General features: G+C 34.7%; 3 protein-coding genes across 4 annotated transcripts; 2 read left to right on the top strand and 1 right to left on the bottom strand.

Moving 5' to 3' along the window:
* Positions 1–1,148: 1,148 nt before the first annotated feature.
* LOC125060866 lies at positions 1,149–3,199 on the top strand. Its single transcript, XM_047665976.1, has 3 exons — positions 1,149–1,262; positions 1,556–1,737; positions 2,625–3,199. The coding sequence occupies exons 2-3, from the start codon at positions 1,556–1,558 to the stop codon at positions 3,121–3,123; spliced, it is 681 nt and encodes a 226-aa protein (XP_047521932.1). The 5' UTR covers positions 1,149–1,262; the 3' UTR covers positions 3,124–3,199.
* A 2,637-nt stretch (positions 3,200–5,836) lies between these two features.
* LOC125061032 lies at positions 5,837–7,066 on the top strand. Its single transcript, XM_047666173.1, has 2 exons — positions 5,837–6,015; positions 6,571–7,066. The coding sequence occupies exons 1-2, from the start codon at positions 5,837–5,839 to the stop codon at positions 7,064–7,066; spliced, it is 675 nt and encodes a 224-aa protein (XP_047522129.1).
* A 3,690-nt stretch (positions 7,067–10,756) lies between these two features.
* Positions 10,757–19,456, bottom strand: LOC125060820 (outer mitochondrial transmembrane helix translocase-like). Of its 2 annotated transcripts, none has more exons than XM_047665919.1 (8): positions 19,113–19,456; positions 18,255–18,363; positions 17,885–18,029; positions 17,028–17,195; positions 16,008–16,136; positions 15,258–15,397; positions 13,731–13,859; positions 10,757–12,198 (listed from the first exon to the last, which is right to left on the bottom strand). In XM_047665919.1, the coding sequence occupies exons 1-8, from the start codon at positions 19,283–19,285 to the stop codon at positions 12,040–12,042; spliced, it is 1,152 nt and encodes a 383-aa protein (XP_047521875.1). In that variant the 5' UTR covers positions 19,286–19,456; the 3' UTR covers positions 10,757–12,039. The 2 variants fall into 2 exon arrangements, with proteins under 2 accessions (XP_047521875.1, XP_047521876.1); XM_047665920.1 differs by having other exon boundaries at positions 18,255–18,351.
* Positions 19,457–22,615: the final 3,159 nt, after the last annotated feature.

Here is a 22,615-nt window from a genome sequence, read left to right as displayed (position 1 = left end):
AAAACAGGGAGTTAGGATGTTGTTAGTTTAATACAAATAACCTGCGTATCAATAAACACAAAAAATATTTTTCTAATAAACTGATTATTAGAAAAATATTTTTTTATTTCAATTAAAATAGACATCTGGGAATTTTTTTTATTAAAAATAACATCATCCAGGTGTGCACAATAGCGCTGCAAACATTCCTCGAATCTGAACCTCAAATTGGTAAAAACTTGCTGGCACATTGCGCGGGGAAAAAATCAGCTAAATGACTTCTGAATTTGCAAGCGTGTCGTGGTGTCGCGTGTTGGTAAAGTGCACGATGGACATCGGGTGTCGACACGACACGTCGCGTCGCGTTTTAGTAGTATGTTTCCGCCTTTATACCACTGTTCCTGTCATATTTAAATCTTTTTAATTGAAAACTACTTGGTTTTAAAAATTTAATATCATTTATTATTTTAAAAAAGATTCACGGTCTTTTCACAAAGTTTTGTCAAACTTGTTTAGTCGTTGAGAAAATGGAATTGACTCGAGAAAATTCAAGAGCGATGATTGACTACCGAAATTTTCAGTGCCGCCCTCGTATAACAAAAGAATAAATGCAAAAGGGCAGTTATTTCTTGACAGCCAGTGTCACATTTTCAAGCAATGTTTTTTTGATGATGATGATGAATTAATTAAATGATTGATGTTTATGATGATGATGATGAATGATTTAATTAGTTGCCAAACAATAAGCACATTGCTACATTTAGGGTCTGTTTCACAATGTACGAATAAGTTCCGAATTAGCTATTTATTACTTATTGGTAGGATAAACACTATTGTTGCGTTTCACGACTGTCAGATAGCGCTATTCGTCACATAAAGTCCATCAAAAGTTATGAGTCCGATGAAGTGTCACATAGCACAATTTATCTTCCAAATAATTTATGTGTTACATAACTAATTGGTACTTTATCCATACATTGTGAAACAGATCTTTAGGCTGTTAGTGGAACCGATGTATTTTAATCCTTCCAAGTTCTTTTAGAATACTTTCACGTTAAATAAATTTTTCACAGACGACATATGATTCAGGAAATAAAATAATTTCCCTAACGATAATTAAGATTATCATAGAGCAATAGAAATTAGAAATGCTAAGCCGATGCGGTTACATGAAACACCTTGTCCCTTATCAGAATTTACTTTATCTATAACCTAATCGTATAAATAATGTAAAAGTCATATTTTTGTTTAATAGAAATCTAATTGTGGTGGTGATATTTAAGGTGAGTTTATTGAAGTCGATTTAACGCAATCTGCAGATTTTTTTTATATTCTTAAACAGTCGCCATTTTGTTACAAGACGAAATTGATATACACATTTTCATTTACATAAAAATAGACATTTGTTGTATAAGAGTAAGGTTCATAATAACGTCAGACTTCCGTATGTCAAAAACGTAATGGATTGCCATAGTCATAGAATGAAATGTCATCTTTATATTACACTGTTTAAAAATAAAAAAATATTTGAAAAATTCTCGAAAAAAAATCATGTTGTGTAATGTCTTTCGTTCAGATGCTGTGGCATCTATTAGCTCTGTCCACACTCGTGGTGACGGCCTATGGTCATGGAAGAGTCCTGCAACCCCCAGGCAGGGCTACTATGTGGAGAATGGGATTTAAAACCCCAGCTAATTATGATGATACAGGCGTGAACTGCGGTGGTTTTGATAGACAGTTTTCTGTCAATGATGGAAAGTAAGTTAAGTATAAAAACCTAATAGTAAGTAGTACTTCTTTTGTTTGTCTACGTAAAGCCACAGAAATGTAAATATAAACGCTACAGGAACAGACATTTTTAGCGTATTTTAATTTAGTTGCGTTTACTAAATTTAATTTACCATTTCGGTTGCCTGAAAGAGATCACTGAAAAGCGGCCAACCTTTTAATTTGACAGAGTTCTTATAAAACTGGATTGTTAGGCAACAAAGTGTCAAACAAATACATTTGCTTCAGTTTCAGCCCTCCATATTTGTTCAAGAGTAGCATTGCTAGTGAGCATATAAGGTTGTCTAAACAAAATTTAATATTTTCCTTGAATTTGAATGAACATCAAATTTTTGACATTGACAAACACAGTCTGTCATCAATCTACGCAGTATTAATAATACTGAACACTCACACTGAAAACTCGCAACAAGTCATCATGAATCATTGATGATGTATTTATATTATTAATATAATTTCTTTCAATGAAATATATACAAAATACAAATACGTCATTTTCAAACTGTACTAGCAATGCTACTTTTAAACAAATATGGAGGGCAGAAATTCTTGCAATTGTTTGACACTTGGTTGCTTTACCAATCCAGCATAATAAGAATTCTTAAATAATTAGAAGGCTTGCCGCTTTTGAGTAATGTTTTCCAGGCAACCACTGTAAGGGTAAAGAAAATTAAATATTACGCATCAACAAAGATTACGTTAAACATAAAAAAACAAACTTTGAAATACCACTTCTTTCATCATATTATATAGACAAAAATGAGATTGCTTTACAAAGGTTCAACTCACACATTAAGTTATGTAAATATATTTCATTCTATTACGTTCTTTTACATTCTTTTACATTCTTTATACAGATGCGGAATCTGCGGCGACGCCTACGACATGGATTTACCACGACCTCATGAAAACGGTGGAACCTACGGCCAAGGCGTAATCGTCGGCAAATACGAATCAGGACAAATAATCGAAACGATTGTAGAGATTACCGCATTCCACAAAGGCTACTGGTACTTCAAACTGTGCCCTAATCCAGAAATGGAGTCCAACCAGGAATGTTTCGATAAATACCCTCTGGAGTTAGAGGATGGTGGTCTGTTTTATTATCCCCCGAAAGGTGGAACCTATACTGCGAGATACAGACTCCCTGATGGGGTATCTTGTGCTCACTGTACCCTACAATGGAGATATGTGGCGGGGAACAATTGGGGAGTCTTTAGAAATGGAACTCAGTGTATTGGTTGTGGGAATCAGGAGACGTTTGGAGCTTGTTCCGATATAAGTATTGCGCCATTGAAATATATAGTCCCTGAAGGTGGACCTTTAGAAGTAGATGTGGCGAGTGATGATAACTAAGCGATGATGAGCATATGAGAGAAGATGTCAGATCTCAACAGACTTATAATGTATAACAGTAAGGTGTTTGCTAGTTTTAGATAAAAGTTCCAAATTTTTATCAAAATGTTGGAAAAGACACGGACAAACAAAATATACCTTTATATACCTACTATGATTTTTGATTATTTATATTGTAACTTCGCCAATACTTCCTTTTTTTATAATCTGCGTTGAAATTACTAATATAATAATAAGCCTTTATTGACATATAATATAAAATCAGAGGCGCTACAACCTCTCGTCTCAGATTTCTGAATCTGTTTCATGATCATTTTTAAATCTAACAGACAAGTAGATCATCAGCCTCCTGTGCCTGACACACGCCGTCAACTTTTTGGGTCTAAGAGCAAATGTTAAATGCAATCATAGAAAGAAAGTCCATTGGTGCACAGCCGGGGATCGAAACATCGTTGCAATAAAAAAAACAAATGACATACATTATTATGAACGGGTGGCCTTATCGCTAATAAGCGATCTTCCAGGAACCCCAAGCGAGAAAAAAAAATATACTAAGGCCAAGAAGGCATAACCAAAATAAACAAAAATAAAATTAAGTTACTCTGAAAGTTTATACAATTACCAAACAATTTAAAATAAATAATACTAAAAGCTAATCTCACGGTTCATGAATAACAATGCAATACAAAAGAATAAGAAAATACATGAATTACAAAAGTCACGATTGAACAGCATAAGATATGGTTATGAAGTGTTTATGTAGAAGACTTTTAAAAGAGACTTTCTATTGGTCTGCCCTTGTTTCTTTTCTTTTTGGCCCAGTCCATTTGCTTACAGTTTACAGTTACAGCTGACAACGTAGTATATCTTTATATATATAATTCTTCTGTGAGTGTGTATGTCACTGAACTTCTCTCAAACGACTGGACCGATTTTGATGAAATTTTTTGTGTGTGTTCAAGGGGATCTGGGAATGGTTTAGATTCACAAATCAGCCCGCCAGATGGCGCTGCAGTTGGTACTTTCATACTTTGCTTTACTAATCGCTTGAAATATCATGCAGGACAACGTCTGTCGGGTCCACTAGTATCTACATATAATTCTACTGCACGTGTGTATGTCACTGATCTCCCCTTAAACGGCTGGACCGATTTGAATGAATTTTTTTGCATGCGTTTGGGTAGCGCCCTGAATTGTTTAGATTCACAAATCAGCCCGGCAGATGGCGCGCCGGCCGGTACTTTCATACTTTGTTTAATATCCTAATCGCTTAAAATATCGTGTAGGACAACGTCTGTCTGGTCCGCTAGTATATATAAATACTCATATAGTACATATAAATGTCTAATAAATTAGGTCAAAAATTGACCGAGTTTTTAATTATTATTTAATCTCCTATAAAGAGGGTAATTGAAATTTAATGGTATTATTTTTACGCAAACTTTTGTATTTGCGTATTATAGTTTTAAACTTCAGTGTATTAACATTGCTTAAATATTGCAAAAAAAATATATACTACCATTTTAAATTGCTTTATTTTTTCTATAGGCGTTAATTTAGTGTCATGGTAAGAAAGGTAAGATATTTGAACAATTTAAACTAATTTTAACCGATGTAATCGTTTTGATGACCGTTTAGACCACAATGATTGTCTAACGAATCATGACTTGGCGTCCAAAAAAACAGTCTAATCGCTTAATAGTAATAATAAAAATGAATCGTTTATTCGGAAATAAAGTGGTACATTTAGATCGATTTTATTTATATAAATCCGCACAATCAGCCATAGAAAAGTAGGCATGCAATTTTCATATTAATTTTAGATACACATACAAGGAAGATAAATATAAAATATTATACATACAAGGGTATTATTAGGTGATTAGACTGTTTTTTACTGTTTTATATAAATTAATAAAATATCTACACTATTAAATATTTTAGTAATACAAGGCCTTAAATATAAATAAAAAATATAGTTATTTTGAGTCGGTTAACTTTTTTGTTATAAAGAGAAAGTGGGAATACTATGAGTGATTTTGGGTTCGATCGACGGTTATAATAGTGGGTTGGAAAGCACTGCAAGGTTACTTGGCTGTGTCCTACACACACAATAGTTAAAATGTTTAATGCAAATCATTATAAATATTATTATGGGTTGCTAATTGCTAGGATATTGTGCATGCTAATACTATTTTTGAATGCGCTGGCAAATGCTGCAGACAGGCATTTTCAAGTACAGTTTAAGAATTCAGCCTCTTTTAATATAAATGCATTAATGTTTACAATTATGATCAAAACCCCGTGGCGCTACAACCTCGTGGTTGTAAAATTGTGGTGATGCTCTATGCATCAGAATTCTATGTTTGTTTCGTTCATTTGCTTGTTTCTAATAGGCAAATAAATGATCAGCCATCTGTCCCTGATCCCACCATCTATCTGGGTCTAAGATATGCCGGTTTCCTCACGACTTCCTTTACTGATTACCTTTTATGTGAGTGTTAGATGTGCACATAGACAGAAAGTCCCTTGATGCACAGCCGTGGTTCGACCTCTGGGATGAAAGTCCCAGGTTGAAGCCGCTAGGACAACACTGCTCATTAATATCAAACTCAAGTTGATGGATTTTGTATTTGTTTACGAAAAAGAAGAGAAAAAATTTGTTCATGAGAAAGAAGGATAGCTTATTATTCGTTGGTAAATTTGTCCTTAGATGTTGTGGCAACTAGCAGTTGCTGCCTTAGTGGTATCTGTGTGTGGCCATGCCAGGGTCTGGTCACCACCAGGACGAGCCACGGCTTGGCGGTTGGGTTTCAAAACACCGCCTGATTATGACGATACAGGCCTCAATTGCGGTGGTTTTGCCCGACAACATAATAAGAACAAGGGAAGGTATGTTTAAGACGAATAATAATAATTTATATATTGAAATATTAAACTACTCTTTTCGAATCAAGTAGTGGGGTAGTTGCATTTTCCTTCTTTTGTATATAATATAGGGGGTAAACGAGCCCATTGGACAGCCATAAAATGTCTTCACTGGAGCCCCTGGACATCCAACACCTAGTTTTGCCGGCCTTGGAGGAAGGAGTAAACTCTCTTATAAAGCGTCAATAAAACGGACACCGTCAAACTTATCTTCCTAAATCTATCCTTTTTGGTTACAACACTTACAATGGGGAAGAAAACTGCCAAACTTCGCCGCTAGTAGCGCTGGTATCACTTGACAAATATAAACAAACGTCAAACCCCCTACTTTATTATTATAAAACAAGGTAAAACCTTTTTTTCTCCAAAATTGTGTGCAATAATAATGGCAATCACAGTTTTCCTAAGGATTTACGCATAAGACTCTGGCTCTGAAAGGACGTAATTTCAAAGCTATAAACTCTTCAAGGTTATGTTCGGAACATTTTATTGAATCATAGATGTAATTCTTATTCATAGATGCGGTATCTGTGGTGACGCATATGACCTACCCTCACCGCGACCACACGAACTCGGCGGGAAATTTGGACCAGGCACCATCGTTGCTAACTTCACATCAAAACAGATTATCAATGTTGCCATCGAAATAACAGCTTTTCACCAGGGTTATTGGTACCTTAATCTGTGCCCAGACGCCGAAAGCCAAGAGTGCTTTGACAGATACCCGCTCGAGTTGAAAAATGGCGGGTTTTACTTCTTTCCACACCGAGATGGAAATTATACGGTGCAGTACCGTTTGCCTAAAATATCTTGCGACCATTGTGTCCTACAATGGAGGTATGTAGCTGGGAATAATTGGGGGCATTGTAGCGATGGCACAGAGGGCATGGGGTGTGGGACACAGGAGACGTTTGGGTCGTGTTCGGATATTAGAATAACGCCAGAACAGAAAAAGTTTAAGTTTCCTAGAAAATCTTTTGGTGTGTTTACTACCAAACGGCATCACTACAACTAATCAAATTTTTTTTACTGTTTCTTTTATTAGGGCTGCCCCTAGGCTAGCGTACCATGCATTTTGTTTTCGTTATGTGTAATAAAGTGTAAATCAATACAAAAAAAAAAATCACTACTCATCTCTTGTCAAGTTTAGTTTCTGTGACAAACGAGAGATTAGTGCTTATAAGCTCTAAGCGTACGACCTACCAAGCTCCAGAAAATAAACCACTCCTTAGTGAAGAAGATTGGGAGAAAAAAAATTTAAAAGAGGGAGAGATGGAGCTATTTGGAAGAGGCCTATACTCTGAAGATAAAAAAAAAAAAAGGGTGCGTGTACTTATGTACGCGCGTAAGAAGTTATACTTCTTTGGCATTATTAAAAATAGTTTTTGAGGTAACAGTTTTGAATACCATCGCACTTTTTTGACAATACTAATTATTTAGGAGTCTCGGAGGACCTTCATTGGAACACCTCCAAGTGAGTTTTGCTCCGGAAACGCGTCAAAAATTTTATAAAGATTTATAAAGTAAACTTTGCACTGTAAAACTAATTACCGCTAGTCTAGCATAAACCACATTCAAAATGGCCGATTAAGTTTATAAAATTAATAGGGATGTGAAAAATAATCGATTTTTTTTAAAGTGAAAATCGATTTTTGTATTCGATTTTAATATTAAAAATAATTGAAAATTCGGCGACCAAATATTCATATACTGACTCTAACCTAACCAATCTAAATAATATTTGTTTTTGTGGACAGCTCCGATCTAAATAGTAATTGTTTATTCAAGCCTCGGCTTCTCGGCGTCCTGGTCGCCTTCGGCGACCAAATATTCATATACTAACTCTAACCTAACCAATCTAAATAATATTTTTTTTTGTGGACAGCTCCGATCTAAATAGTAATTGTTTATTCAAGCCTCGGCTTCTCGGCGACCAATTATTCATATACTAACTCTAACCTAACCAATCTAAATAATATTTGTTTTTGTGGACAGCTCCGATCTAAATAGTAATTGTTTATTCAAGCCTCGGCTTCTCGGCGACCAAATATTCATATACTAACTCTAACCTAACCAATCTAAATAATATTTGTTTTTGTGGAGAGCTCCGGCGCTACGGGAAATGCAGCCCCTCCACCCTTGCGTACCAAAGCACAGGCATTTTATTCAAGCCTCCTCTTCCTCCGCGCCTCCGATTATTTATATACACTCTAGGGGTAAGACAGACAAGACCACGTGGATAGTGGGGTGCTCTGATTCGGTTTTGGGTACTTTTTGGATATTAAAGTAAACACTTTATTCTAGTAAAAATTAAATAATATAGAAAGTTGCAAACAATGAAATACAAGTACTAATTAGAAAATACAGACGAGTAGGTATCGATAATTTCAAAAAATTTCGGAACCCTATAATCTATCAACACGAAATTAGGTTAATTTCAATGTTGATTATTCTATAACTTTAAATTTCAAAAATGAGGAAATAATCGATAAATAAATAAAACGATTATTAACAATCGATAAATTAAAAACACGATTTTTTTAAGTGAACGTCACATCACTTATAACCAATAGAAAAGTAGAAAATGGCGGATTGTTTACAAATTTTAATACATTACACAAAACTTTAAATTTTTTATAAAAATATTTAGACGCGTTTCCGGAGCAAAACTCACTTGGAGGTGTTCCAATGAAGGTCCCCCGACAACTCCTAGATAATTAGTATCGTCAAAAAAGTGCGGTGGTATTTAACACCCAACCCATGCAGGTACTTATTAAAATGTTTACTTCTCTGTTATATCGCTCCAAGCCTTCATTTTCTCCTTATTAGTATTCGTGCTTAAATCTTTGTTCTCAATTATTGATATATAGAATATTTCTAAAACGTTGCTGTAACAAACGCAATAAACATAAGCAATGAATAATGGTTCATGTTTCAGTTTTAATCAACAATAATACTCGATAATACCTACGGATAGTTAACCTCAATTGTATTGAAGCACTCAGGAAGGTTGGCACAGTTTTTTCACAAATATTTTATCATATTAATTAGTTTTGATTTAGATATTAAATTTAAATCACTTCTGATTATAATTCAGACGCACATATAAAATTCGCACTTGTATAATGAAAATAACTAGATACATAGATAATCTTTTATTTTAAACAATAATTCAAACTCCTATATTTGTTTAAAAGGTAAATGTCAATGTCAGATGTCAATTGTCATGGATATTCAAAATTCTTGTTAAGCTGCTAAGCTAAGAAATAGAATATGCGTGAAGTTAGCTTATATTCTATTTCTTTTGTAGATTGCGCACGCTATAATCACACTCCGAATTTTGTGTCATAGGTGCGCGCGCATCGTAAAATTTCACTCTCATCAAATTTTCATAACGCGCCTAAAGAAGTATAACTTCAAAAACATTTGTGTTACGGTATCTTTTGTAAATATGGATGAATGTTTCAAGGAATAAATAAGTCTTAATTATTATAATTAATGTCCATTTGCTTATGTAAAGGGCGCAGAATCAAATCCTTATTGAAACAAATATTATTATTAATAGAATTAACCCAGATCTTCTTTCATTTCATTTCATTCGAATGTAAATGCGCACATAGACAGAAAGTTCATTGGTTTAGCTGGTGATCGAACCTACGACCTCAGGTATGAGAGCCGCAAGCTGAAGCTTTCTTAAAGTATGTTTAAACTTTATGTTTAAAGTGCGTTTTCCAATTACAGCACTAGAGCGCATTTCGCGGCATAATGCTCAACGTTGAGTGTTCCAACTACAGCAACGCTTCGCACAATTGAGCACTCTCAAAACGAATGCTCTCGCGTGCTTCTCGCAAACAATACCAACACAGTGACAGAAAAATTGACCAGTATTTTTCTTTAAGTTGGCATTTATCGAAATTTTCGTTAGTAAATATTATTTATTGTTGAAAAATTTGTAAGGCTTTCGTTTCGTCGTAGATTTTGAAAATAATTAAAGTTATTTCAAACTGCTAAAAAAAAAAATATTAGTATGGATGAAGGTATAAATAGTTACTTTTTTTATATTCCACATTTAAAATATGAATACAATTTTATTTTGAAATTCGGATCTGTAAACAAATTTAATGAAAAAATTGCAATGGTTTTGAAAAAGTATATAATTTTTTTAGAAATCATTAAAAAATATTACTCAAAACGTAAATGATGTAAACTTCTTACATGAAACTAAATATTTTACTGTTAATTTAGCTTGTTAAAACCTTATATTCTTTAAAGGTTTTCTCTTATTTCAGTAAAAAAATGTTATTGAAATAATTTGATTATTAAATTAAGCGTAAAAAGTTTTCAACCAATTATTGTTTACCACATTATTTATACTTTAATGAGGTTGCTAACTCTATTCAGACCATTTTTTTGTCAACACTGACTTAGCGCACTCTGCTGATGCATTTGAAAACTAATTCACGTTCCAATTAAGCTTCAGCATTATGCGGCATTGTGCGGCACTGAGTCGCAAAATGCTCTGTAATTGGAAAACGCACAAAGACTTTATTTCTCATAACAAAAAATGTATTTTTATTTACATGAGATTATTTATATACTAGGCTCATTCTTATGTATCTTTAATTCCCTTTTGAATTGATTAAACACGCTAATATTACGAATTAGAAGGTAATTGATTAAATAAATAATTGAATAAAGTCGATAATAAAACAAAAACATTCTCAACATTTTATTTCCCTTTATTTACAATTTATCTACATAAAACCTGTATTAAGCAGTGAATCCACTCTTTTTAAACTCACAAACCATATTTGAGTGGAATTTTGGGCATAACAAATTGAAATTAACAATTACATTGTAATAACGATGCAAGGAAAAGCTGTTCGGAGCTTTCAAAACTTAATGTGCTCTGCAGTGTCACCTTCGTAGCTTACAGCCATCGTCAATGGACTTTTAAGCACAAATATATATTTCAATTCAAACATTCAAGATATTATTTAAAAATAAGATATCAACCAAAAATATGAGACATACAAAATATTCTCCTATTGAAAGTAGATATATCAGTGATAATATATAATGAAAAAAGTGGTTCAGCCGTTTAGAGGTTATCGATTACAAACAAAAAAATCTTTATTTTAGATTATGTACAGAAAACTTCAAATTCGTGTTAAGTTAAAGATGAATATGCTAAAATTGAATACAGCCCTGGATTCTAATACATTTATTTTGTAATTTAACTATTAGTCATCATTTTTCATTTAAAAATTGCCATAAATCCGTGTTTTTCGGGATTATTTAGTTATCTATCTAATAATTTATGTCAAAATGTTTAAATATTACACTAATTAAATGTTCCTGTTCATGTGATATCATTGATCGATAAGCAAGCAGCTTTTTTATATCCCAGAATCAAATCCGGGACCTTCGGCGATCAAGTATGGTCAATTGAGTTCATATACAGTACAACAATATTAGGCCCCTTATTTAAATACTATAGACATCAAATAGCTATTGTAGGATTATATTGTGTGACCTCAAATAACTTAAGTTTTAAAAAACTAATTAAAATCTACGCTGGATAATTTTGGAGTTGAATTTTTAAAAAAAAACCAAATAAATACATTCGTCCCAGAACCAAAACGTTCAAAAAGCCGTAACTCAACAAGTCAATTTAACTATTAAAATTCTACAAATTCCGAAATTTCCAGAATCTTCGCGAAATGTCCAGAAGCGTTTAACATTTACAATTTTCGCGGAAATTCTTGAATACTTCGAAATTAATCTAAAAGCTTTTGAATATCCCAAAACGCTTATGGTTTTAGAATGTTCGCGGAACATTACGTATATTTCCGGAATCGCCACGATTCCAGATACACCAAAGATTTAAACATCAAAATCCAGAACATCATTGACTTCCGCGATCATTCTAAAACCTCTTCGTGGAACATTCAAGTGTGGAAAATTCCAGAGTTTCCGTGGCTTGATTTAGTCCAGCTCTATCCTCATAGATGGCGCCAGCGACCCGCACTGGATCTTGGACTCCTTCAACTTGGCCAAGGAATGTCGTAAGTCCTCCATTGTGATTGGACGCATCGCGTCTGTGTATTCGTCATCTGACTCCGTACTGTTACTGCTGTCTTGAGACTGAAATGTTCATTTAATTTTAACCAAAAAAACCAGTGGAGCTATTGGTAAGTTATCTAAAGCTGGTGGCTTCAACACATTTACACTTTGTGCTTGTGTAGTGTCTGTGAATAAGCGCGAGGCGTTATGTCAAACTGAATATGCATCATGAAAAGACTGTCCGTCTCTCTCGCGCTCGGTCAAGCTTATGAGTATAAAAGAGACAGTTATTGTTTTGCTTTTGCTACTGTACACGTTGATCTTTTTTCTCATTATTTTGACTGTGATGTGTGTGTGTGAGTAAACATACTTATTTGGTTGGAGGTTAGAATACTTTGAAAAGTGAGACTGCTACTTATCTATACATCTATATTCTATAGTCAAGCTTTATTTATTTAGGAGGAACTTTACAATAAAAAGAGAAAAAAAAATTAGAGAAAAACATTCAAATTACAAAAACAGAACCCAAACAAAATTGAAGTATAAATAAGTTCTAAATAAAATGTAGACTGTGACTTATTATTTTATTGTTGCGTATCTCTATAAGAGACAATGAGATTGTGAGCCCTTGAACTATCGTTTATCCAGGTTTAACTGTACTTATAACGTTCTAATAAATTAAAAACAGAAATTTATTTTTTCAAAAATCACCAATTCCTTTTTCGATATGATTTTTTTCATATTTTTTATATACGTAGCCGTATATAATGGAATCGGCGGAATCATGGAATTAAACATTTCGGTGTCTGCATTTATTATCTCGTGAAATCTATTTTTGTAATGTCTTCGCATTAAAATTCCAAACATCTGATTGTTTATCCGTTATATTATTTTTTTATTTTAATTAAATTAGCTTTTGTTTTTTTAAACCTTCGGCTGTTGCCTTCGTAATTCGTTAATTACCAGATGAAACAAATAAACAAAATTATTCCACAGAGACAGAAGTATAAAAACAAATTTAATAGTATAACGAAAAGTATTGTCTATGGTGGCAACACTGCATTACGTTCATTCATTTAGTGAAATTTACTTTTACTTTTTGAAGTGAAACTCTAGAATCGTTGTGATTTCAAACCGGATGCAACGGAAAAAGCGACAGTAAAAAGAGACAGACGCATAAATTCGTAGGATTTAGCGTGGGAGAGAATGAGATGTGAAGAATTGTGCAGTGTATAAACTTTAAATTGGCGTGTATTTGATCATTTTCTGAATTAAAAAAACATAGATGTGCAAAAAATTAAATAAGTAATAATCATCGAATTTCAAACTTCCATTATTTTAGTTTTTATCAAATTAAAGATTGATATTAATATTAAACTTATAAATGAAAATTTAACATAGTCCTACATTTAGTTAGTAAAAAAAGTATAATTTACATATTATTCATTATAAAAACTTTGTTTTTGATGGTTTCACTTCTACCACGTGTGAATTGCACACATGAGTTTTTTTATGTTGTTGCTTTAATAATAGTTTGTAAAATATTTCTTAAAAATGTCTCTTTACAAAGCAACATCAAGAAATAGAAAACCAAACAACACAAGAGCAAATACCTCTTTCTCCCTCGCCATCTCCTCTCGGGCGTAATCCCTGACGCGATAGACAGCCGCCTGACGACACACTTCGTGGAGATCAGACCCCGAGAAGCCTTCGGAGCTGGCTGCTAATTTCTTGTACTCGATCTGAAATTTATATAAAACGTGATTCATAGAGACGTGAATTAAATAAAGTCAGTCAACATTTAATTGCCAAGCGTTTATGTGTTTGACTGGACCTTTATAGAAATTAAATTAAAAAAAAAAACTGTCAGCATTTATCTATATTATACAAGTCCCCAAGCAAGGTTTAAACAGTTCTTATTCAGAGCTGGATATATTCGGTAGTGGGCTGAATATTGTTAAGTGCCTATCTCAAACCTAATCCGCTTTGCTGGTAATTTTTTTTTAATTATTTATTTCTGCTTAACAAAACCTGGAAATCATTCTTTGTGTCATAGAAATAATTATGGTAATCACATATATCTGTTACGAACCTTTCTTAATCTTTCCGCAACCTTTAAGACTAAGGACAGAATAAACTCAATAAAAATTGTTTCAACATAAGATTTTGTTTCCAAGATTTAGTGAATGTTAATAAAATCAGGTACATATGTTTTCACCAAGTTTTATCAAAATCGGTTTAAATTTTATCTTTTTTAATGACCTGTTCATTTAAAAGTGCTTTGAATTTTAAAATTTATTTTTATGTTTTTAAAAATTTGTAGATTAATTTTATTTTATTTAATTGAAATTCCAACATCCTATTCCAAATAACTAAACTGGAAATGGGCGGACCACACGGCTCGTATGAACAATGGCAGATAGACAAATAGGGTAACGAGGTGGAAAGGGCTCACCAGGGAAAAGAAAGAGAGGTCATCCTCTTGCACGGTGGGCTCACGAGCTTAACGAAGTTGTTGGAGATTGGTATTGAATGGTCAAGATAGAGAGAGATGGAGCCAGTTGGAGGAGGCTCTATAAGAGGTCCTCGGAAATAACATATTTTTGGAGTGAAAACTTCTTTAGCGGGCGTTGTACACTTTTTTTTGGAAAAAAATGTTAAACTCGCGTCAGGACACGTGACCTGATCGAAAATTCATAAGACCGATGGAGAGTAGACAGCTGGCGCGGCGTATTTAATGTAATATAAATTGTCAAGAGTGTGCACGATAGCGCAAGAAATAAATAAATATTGTATTCTATAACATAAAATAATGATAGTACTTTTATACTGATAATTAAAGCAATTCGTGCAAAATTATTCCCTAACCATTCCAAAATATCAAAAATGCACAACGTAAATATTCAAGTTTTCACTTCTGCCGGCACTCCCGGAGTGCAACCCGTCGTTTTTTTGTATTAAATTTTAAATGGGTTTGTTTTGTACAGATGGATGAATGTTTCAAGGAATAAATGAGGGTTAATTATTAATATTCCAACAAATATAATGTGAATAAAGAAGTTTCATCAAAATCTGTTTAATTGATTTCGAAATATTTCACTGAAAAGTACTTTATTTATTTTTAACCTGAATATACTCACATCGGGGGCAACGGGTTCCTTGTGAAGTATCAACTGCAGGATCCTCTCCCTCTGGAACTCGTTGGGCATGGGCACGTGGAAAGTGGCAGGCATACGCCGCTGGATCGCCTTGTCCAGGTCTTGGGGTCGATTCGTTGCTCCTACATTTTTAGTTTTGTTTATTCGTACAATTGTAAACCAAAGGTAGTATAGCATTTTAACCGACTTTTTAGAACAGGGAGGTTATCAATTTGAAGTGTTTTTTTTAAATAATCAAGCACAGAGACTGATTCAGGTGATTAAGGTGTCAAACGGGTTCCAAAAATTAGCCTTTGAGAATCTTTATGACCCATATATAAATAAATTAACTATTGTTGACTATACTTAATTCCTTAATAATAACAAGACAATAAAATAAGAAATATTGCTATTTTGTATTTAAAGCCAGTATTTTATATTTTTTAATAATATATTCCTACCTACAAACCAATATTAGTAATAAATATTAATAAAAAAAATTAAGTTAATGTTAAAAAAAAGTTTAAGTGAATTATTTCTGATTAGATTCAGTAATTTGTAAATTAAAATATATCTTTATAATATTATTATTATTTTAGTTCTATTGATTCAGTGATGAAATACTAATTGCCAAGTAATTGTTGTGAATCTATATTTTTTATAGTTATATTTGGAAGCAATAAATAAATAAATAGCAACCACTTTATTACATAACACTGTATATGTTTATTTTTTTCTTAATTTACGACTTACCCATAATGATCACGGTACAAGAGGGGTCAGTGATAAGTCCATCCCAAAGAGACATGAACTGGGTCTTCATCATGGCCGTTGCTTCGTGATCGTGAGAGTTGCGTGTGCGCAGGAAAGATTCAATTTCATCTGAAATATTAGATTATCCAGAAATATTGTTCTGGATATGTGTGTAAAGAAACTATGGAGTATAATATGTTTCTTTATTATGGTTTGGAGTTGACAAAAGTCAAAGTCATCGCCATTGAATTCAATGTTGTTTAATTATGAGAATATTGTAAAAAACCTTAAAAAGGGATTGATAATTTAATTAGTAGACTTTTATTTTCGTTTCTTTATTTTCAGGTAGGATAGTGTGATTTAAGTTTAATAATGTAATTAGTATAGTGTGTACACAAAAAACTTTATTTTCAAAGCAACGCAATTAAACAATTTGAATTTTCAAAAATTTATATATCTTGCAAAAACTATTTGGACATAAAAGTTTAATTTATTATATTCATTTGTATTATTATATGATTTTTCTTATACTTATTACTTTAAAAAAAAAGGGTGCGTGTACTTATATACGCGCGTAAGAAGTTATACTTCTTTGGCATTATTAAAAATAGTTTTTGATTGCATGCAAATAATTAATTACAATTAAATAATCAAACACTGGCAAAGGAGTCATTATAGTGAATAAAGTTCAGTTTACATTTGAAAAATAAATATTTATTATTATTCGCTTACATTAAGTGTAACATAAATTCTATTATTATTCGAATGTTGTTTTTAAATTATGTCCAATGCCGTAGCATCTTCCGTGGGCAACTTCATTCTGTTAATTTTGTGTCACGATGTGCGCGCATCTCATCATAAAATTTCACTCTCATCAATTTTTCATAACGCGCCTAATGAAGTATAACTTCAAAAATCTACTACAGTTTAGACAAAATAATTGGAATTAAAAGTTAGTTACGTCAGCTTTCAGAAGGCTTACAGATGTACCAACACAGATCTTAAAACAGACATACATACCTATAAACACAATACATGGCTGAAGCTTAACAGCAAGACTGAAGACGGCAGCTGCTAGCTTTTGTGTCTCTCCGTACCATTTGTCAGTTAGCATTGAAACATCGAGGTTAATAAAACTCATGTTTGCTTCCTTTGCTGTCGCTTTTGCTATTAAAGTCTTTCCACAACCTGAAATATATTTATTTTATGATATAATCTTAATATATATAAATTACGTGTCACGTTGTTTGTCCGCGATGGACTCCTAAACCACCGAATCTATATCAATCAAATTTGCACACCGTGTGTAGTTTGATCCAACTTAAAAGATAGGATAGCTTACATCTCAATTTATACCCACAATATTATTTTATTGCAAAACATTTGTTTATTATATGATAGTCACAATTCTAACAGATATAGTCACAATTCTAACAGATGGCGCTGTGTTGAAAGTACCAACGTTTCACATAAGCTACAATTTAATGGCATAACCACAAAAAAAGCATGGTGGTCCCCATGACTGGTGTTCTGCTACCGTTTCCCTTGAATAGTTTACTACTATGTAATATAACAAAAACCTTAGCCACAGCAACGCTTGGCCGGTCTGCTAGTAGGTTTTATATAATTTCATAACTACTAACAAGCAGTAGTTATGAAACTAGCCTTATCTATTAAAATTTATAAGTGTTTATTCCATTCTTTATAGAAGATGACTTGTATTGTATGTGATAGTTGAGTGATCCTTAGGCATTGTGGTTTTGTCATTATGTGAAGAAAGACCCAGAATTGTAAATAAATGCATATACTGAATATTTCTGCTTTATAAATGCCCCTAAATTTATAGTTTATCCTTCTATTATTTATAAGATTATTACCTGGTGGACCATGCAAAAGGACTCCCTTTGGTGGCTGAGTCAGTCTACTGTCTGCAAATAACTCCCGCTTTTGAATAGGCAAAATGACAGTCTCACGCAGTTCCATGATTAAATTGTCAAGACCCGCAATATCCTTCCAGTTCACCTACAAGAACACAAAAATTCTAAGATGTTTTTCCTTTAACTGTCAATCCAAATTTAATTAAAAAAGCCTAAGTTACTTGATAGCTTGGAATTGAAGTGTGTAAGAAACTTTTAAAACAGTTGAGTTGTATTTAAGTTTAACCATTATATTATTTTGTATAGTGGACAAGACATAAAAGTCAAATAAAAAGTTGTATTCAAATTGTAAAACTTAATATTAACTTACGCTGATCTCATCTGGGACCACTAGTTGTGAAGCGATGATCATTTCATGGTCAGTCAACTTGTCAAACACCACTGAGTGCTTACTGCCCAGGCCAGCTCTGGAAGAGACCCTTAACATATGCACTATTTATTCTATTCTTACAATTTTCATTGCCTATATAAGCATATTTCACACTTCATTTGACCTTCTTCTACTTTTCAATTCCTATTTTCCTGAGGAAAAGTTCCTCAATTTGTGCAATTTTGATTAATTTTTTATATTTTTCAAGCTTGATTACATTTTAGCCAGTCATTGGCAACAGAATTATGAACATTGTTGACTGTAAGTATTTATGGGTATAGTGTCCCTTACCCTTTTGGTATAAATAAGTCTTATGCATGTCTATGTATGTAGCAAAAACAGTTATACCATTACTCAAGTTTTTAGTATGGAAGTGACAATGAGTTCCATGTATTACAGTGAGTGTGTTAGATTTTAAAACCTTGTAAGCTAGTTAATAATTGAAAGAACTAAGTGATACAAATGATAAAACTCTGGTGAATTGGTTAAGAAATGCAACAAAATATTAAGGAATTTTCTCAATACAATAGAATTATTTCAGAAACATGCGCGTGTTTCCATAAATAGCACAATGAGAATTTGGCAAAAGATTGAAATAATAAGCTCAACTGGCAACTATGCATATAGTATGCATAGAAAAGAGGTTAGAATACTATCACACTATAATGCACATATCCACATCATAGTAAGGGTTGAAAAATGGACAAATAATGAATCTTAATTATTTTTACAGCACATTGCATAATAATGAATATTTTATAAGATGAAAAATTGGAAAAAATAAAAATCAATACGTACTTGCGTAACTGTTCCCGCGCCTTTTCCTCTGCTTTCTTTCGACTTTTCGAAGTGGGATCTATCTGATTAACTAGCCACTTAATAGAGAAGTAAGTAACAGCAGATACGAATGCCACACGTATTGCCATTTGAAACACATCGTTCCGAGTAAATGCAGAACCCTCCACCATCATTCCTTTAGATATATTTCTTCGTTTTTAACAAAAAGCCTCGATCCAATAAACCAAACACTGGTTCTCTTCAATCTTAAATAGTCCACAAAGTAATTCAAAACAAAGCATTCATCATTCCGAATCGTCTGCACTCCGGGGATTTTAATTTTCATAGACAAATCAGCGTAAAGATTTTCGAAAAGTCTATGATAATATATTTAGGGATGTTTGCTTGAGGTTGACTCGTTCAGAATTACTTGGTCGATGTTAAAATAAAACTCCCTAATTACTTGTAGAGAAGAGGTGAAGATGGAATAGTGAATGAATTTTATTTACAAAACTGTGTACAATTATACTTAAAAATTATCCTACACTTACAACTAATATTGACATGTGGTGCCAAGATGCGGAGCGTTGATTGGTTGCGCAGGTACCAGAGTAGACGATAAAAATGCGGCGCGGCAAAAAGTTGGTCTTTTTCTGCACGCAGCCGTCGAAGCGTACGAACGTGTTCTTCACAGAACACTTCGATATCGTAGCCTTACGATAACGCTAAAAACTGTCCTTTTCAGGACAAATTACGTTTCTCGACTAAACGTCTAACAACTGTCCTTTTCAGGACAAATTATTCTTGTTTCACGACGAAAACGTTTGACACTGTCCTTGTCAGGGCATATTACCGTGTCTTACGACACGATGAAACTGTTCTTTTCAGAACACACGACCGTAACTATTCTGATATGTTCTTGTCAGAACACATCACTGTTTCAATACGACACGTTAATCAATCACCTACAGGATTCCCCCTCTAGCGAAGCGTACCGGCAGGCGTATAACGCGGCCTCGGCGAGTTGTCCTTGTAGGTATTGAGTTGTTCAGGTCTTGTTGTTTCAGGTCGTTGTCATTTTGATGTTTCAGGTTGCTATCGTTTTGATGTTTCAGGTTGTTGTCGTTTTGATGTTTCAGGTTGCTATCGTTTTGATGTTCTAGGTTATTTGATGGTTTATCTAGTTCGCTCGCACTTGATGTGATTTGCTTGTTGCAGGTACTCGGTATTGTGTCAGTGGGCACATCTGGCTCGGCGATTGTGTAGGCGGGTTTGAGTCTATCAATAGAGATGTTTGTTTCACGGTTAGGTAACTGCAGCGTGAATATCTTGCTGTCTCGTTTTAGCACGCGATAGGGTCCGTCGTAGGGTGCTTGTAATGGCTTCTTTACGGCGTCTATGCGTACGAATACGTATTCACATGTTTGCAGGTCGCGGTGTATGAATATAGGTTTTGTGTTGCAGTGTGGTTGGTTAGGCATTGGTTGCAAGTTACGAATTGCGTCGCGCAGCTGATCGATGTAGGCAGAGTCCATAATGACGTTATCGCGGGTCGTTGATAAGAAATCACCGGGTAAGCGTATGTTGCATCCGTAGGTAAGTTGGGCGGCGCTTACGCCGGTGTCACTTCGCATAGCAGCGCGTAATCCGAGTAGGACGGTTGGTAGCTCGTTAATCCAGCTTCTTGCAGTCTGTAATCTTGCCTTCAATGCGGCCTTAAGGACACGGTGCCATCGTTCGATGATACCGTTACATTGTGCGTGGTATGATGTTGTACGCGTTTTTTCAATTCCGAGTAAGCGAGAAAGAGATGCAAATACTCTGCTTTCGAATTGGCGTCCTTGGTCCGTTGTTATTGTAGCAGGGCAACCGAAACGGGATATCCAACCTTCGTATAATGCTTTGGCGACTTCTTCGGCTGTTATTTCGCATAATGGGTATGCTTCGGGCCATCTCGTCGCTCTGTCGATCATTGTCACTAGGTATCGATGACCGGTGGCCGCGGTAGGTAGCGGACCAACGATATCGATGTGCACGTGTTCGAATCGTTCGGTTGGTGAAAATATTGATAATGGACTTGTTGTGTGGCGTTGTATTTTAGCGCGCTGACACTGTAGGCATACTTTTGCCCACTTGCCGACATCTGCGTTCATTGAGGGCCAAAAGTAGCGTTGCGTAATTAATTTCCTCGTGGTCTTTATTCCAGGGTGGCTAACGTTATGTACTGCGTCGAATGCGGTACGTCGGTATTCTTCAGGTAGGTACGGACGTATGTATGAGGTTGAAGTTTCGCAGATTAATTTGATGTTTGACGCGGGCAGGTTTACTTCCTTGAAAGATAAGTTGCTTTGTAAACCGAGTGCTTTAATGTTATCGCTGTCGCGCTCTTGAGCTTTTGCGAGTTGATTGTAGTCAATCGGCGATGGACACGTGATTGCGTCGATGCGTGATAATGCGTCTGCGGCTGCATTTTGAGACCCACTGACGTGTCGTATATCAGTGGTAAATTCGCTGATATAAAGTAGCTGTCGGGTGCGTCTCGGTGATTCGCTGTTTGTATTTGATTTTGTATAGGCGAATGTTAGCGGCTTGTGGTCCGTGAATATTATTATTTCGCGTCCCTCGAACATTTTGCGAAAATGTTTGACGGCCATGTAGATGGCGAGTAGCTCTCGATCGTAGGTACTATATCGAGTCTGTGCGTCGCTGAATTTCTTAGAGAAATAGCCGAGTGGTTGCCATGTGTTGTTCACAAATTGATTTAGTGCGGCACCAGCTGTTTTGTCACTCGCGTCGCTGAATATAGCAAGCGTCGCATGGTGAGACGGATGAGCGAGTAAAGCGGCGTTTTTTATGCTCTCTTTACATGCTTCATAAGCTTGCGTCGATTCAGCGGTCCAGTCGATCTTAGTTTTGTCACGCTTCTTGATGTTATGCAGATAGTTATTTAGCGGCGCTTGTATGGTGGCGGCGTCTTTGATATTTTCGCGGTAGAAGTTTATCATACCGAGAAAACGTCGCAGCTCTTCTACGGTTTGTGGCTTTGGAAAGTCTGTGATAGCCTGTACCTTCTCTTGGGGTGGCTGTATTCCTTCCGCCGTGACTTGATGACCGAGGAATTTGACAGTTGGCTGGCCGAAAACACATTTTGATGGGTTGATGGTAATACCGTATTCTTCTAGTCGCTGTAATACGGTGCGTAAGTGTTTTCGGTGCTCTTCCTCGTCGATTGACGCTATCAGCAGATCATCAACGAAAGGGAATACGAAGTCGAGTTCGCGCAGTACTTCGTGAATAAAACGTTGGAATGTCTGGCCGGCGTTCTTTAGACCAGGACACATGCGCGGAAACTCGAAAAGGCCGAATGGTGTTATGATGGCGGTTTTCTCCACATCTTGCTCGCTGACTGGCAGTTGTTGGTAGGCGCGGTTGAGGTCAAGTGTGGAGAAAATTTTCTTCCCTGCGAGTTGGTATGTGAAATCACGTATGCGTGGTATGGGATACCGATCGGGCTTAGTTATAGC

Source organism: Pieris napi, chromosome 22 (genome assembly GCF_905475465.1).
Source record: "Pieris napi chromosome 22, ilPieNapi1.2, whole genome shotgun sequence".
Taxonomy (NCBI): Eukaryota; Metazoa; Arthropoda; class Insecta; order Lepidoptera; family Pieridae; genus Pieris; species Pieris napi.
Note: the sequence above shows the minus strand (reverse complement) of the source record. Positions and strands in the feature narration are given on the sequence as shown.

What these genes read in the sequence shown, in the direction of transcription:
- LOC125060866 (XM_047665976.1), top strand. Translation starts at nt 1,556, where the DNA reads ATGCTGTGGCATCTATTAGCTCTGTCCACACTCGTGGTGACGGCCTAT. An exon ending in TTTTCTGTCAATGATGGAAA is followed by an intron (nt 1,738 to 2,624) that starts GTAAGTTAAGTA and finishes TTCTTTATACAG; the next exon opens with ATGCGGAATCTGCGGCGACG.
- LOC125061032 (XM_047666173.1), top strand. Translation starts at nt 5,837, where the DNA reads ATGTTGTGGCAACTAGCAGTTGCTGCCTTAGTGGTATCTGTGTGTGGC. An exon ending in CATAATAAGAACAAGGGAAG is followed by an intron (nt 6,016 to 6,570) that starts GTATGTTTAAGA and finishes TCTTATTCATAG; the next exon opens with ATGCGGTATCTGTGGTGACG.
- LOC125060820 (XM_047665919.1), bottom strand. Translation starts at nt 19,285, where the DNA reads ATGATGGTGGAGGGTTCTGCATTTACTCGGAACGATGTGTTTCAAATG. An exon ending in CCTTTTGCATGGTCCACCAG is followed by an intron (nt 17,196 to 17,884) that starts GTAATAATCTTA and finishes AATATATTTCAG; the next exon opens with GTTGTGGAAAGACTTTAATA. An exon ending in TTGTACCGTGATCATTATGG is followed by an intron (nt 15,398 to 16,007) that starts GTAAGTCGTAAA and finishes CTAAAAATGTAG; the next exon opens with GAGCAACGAATCGACCCCAA.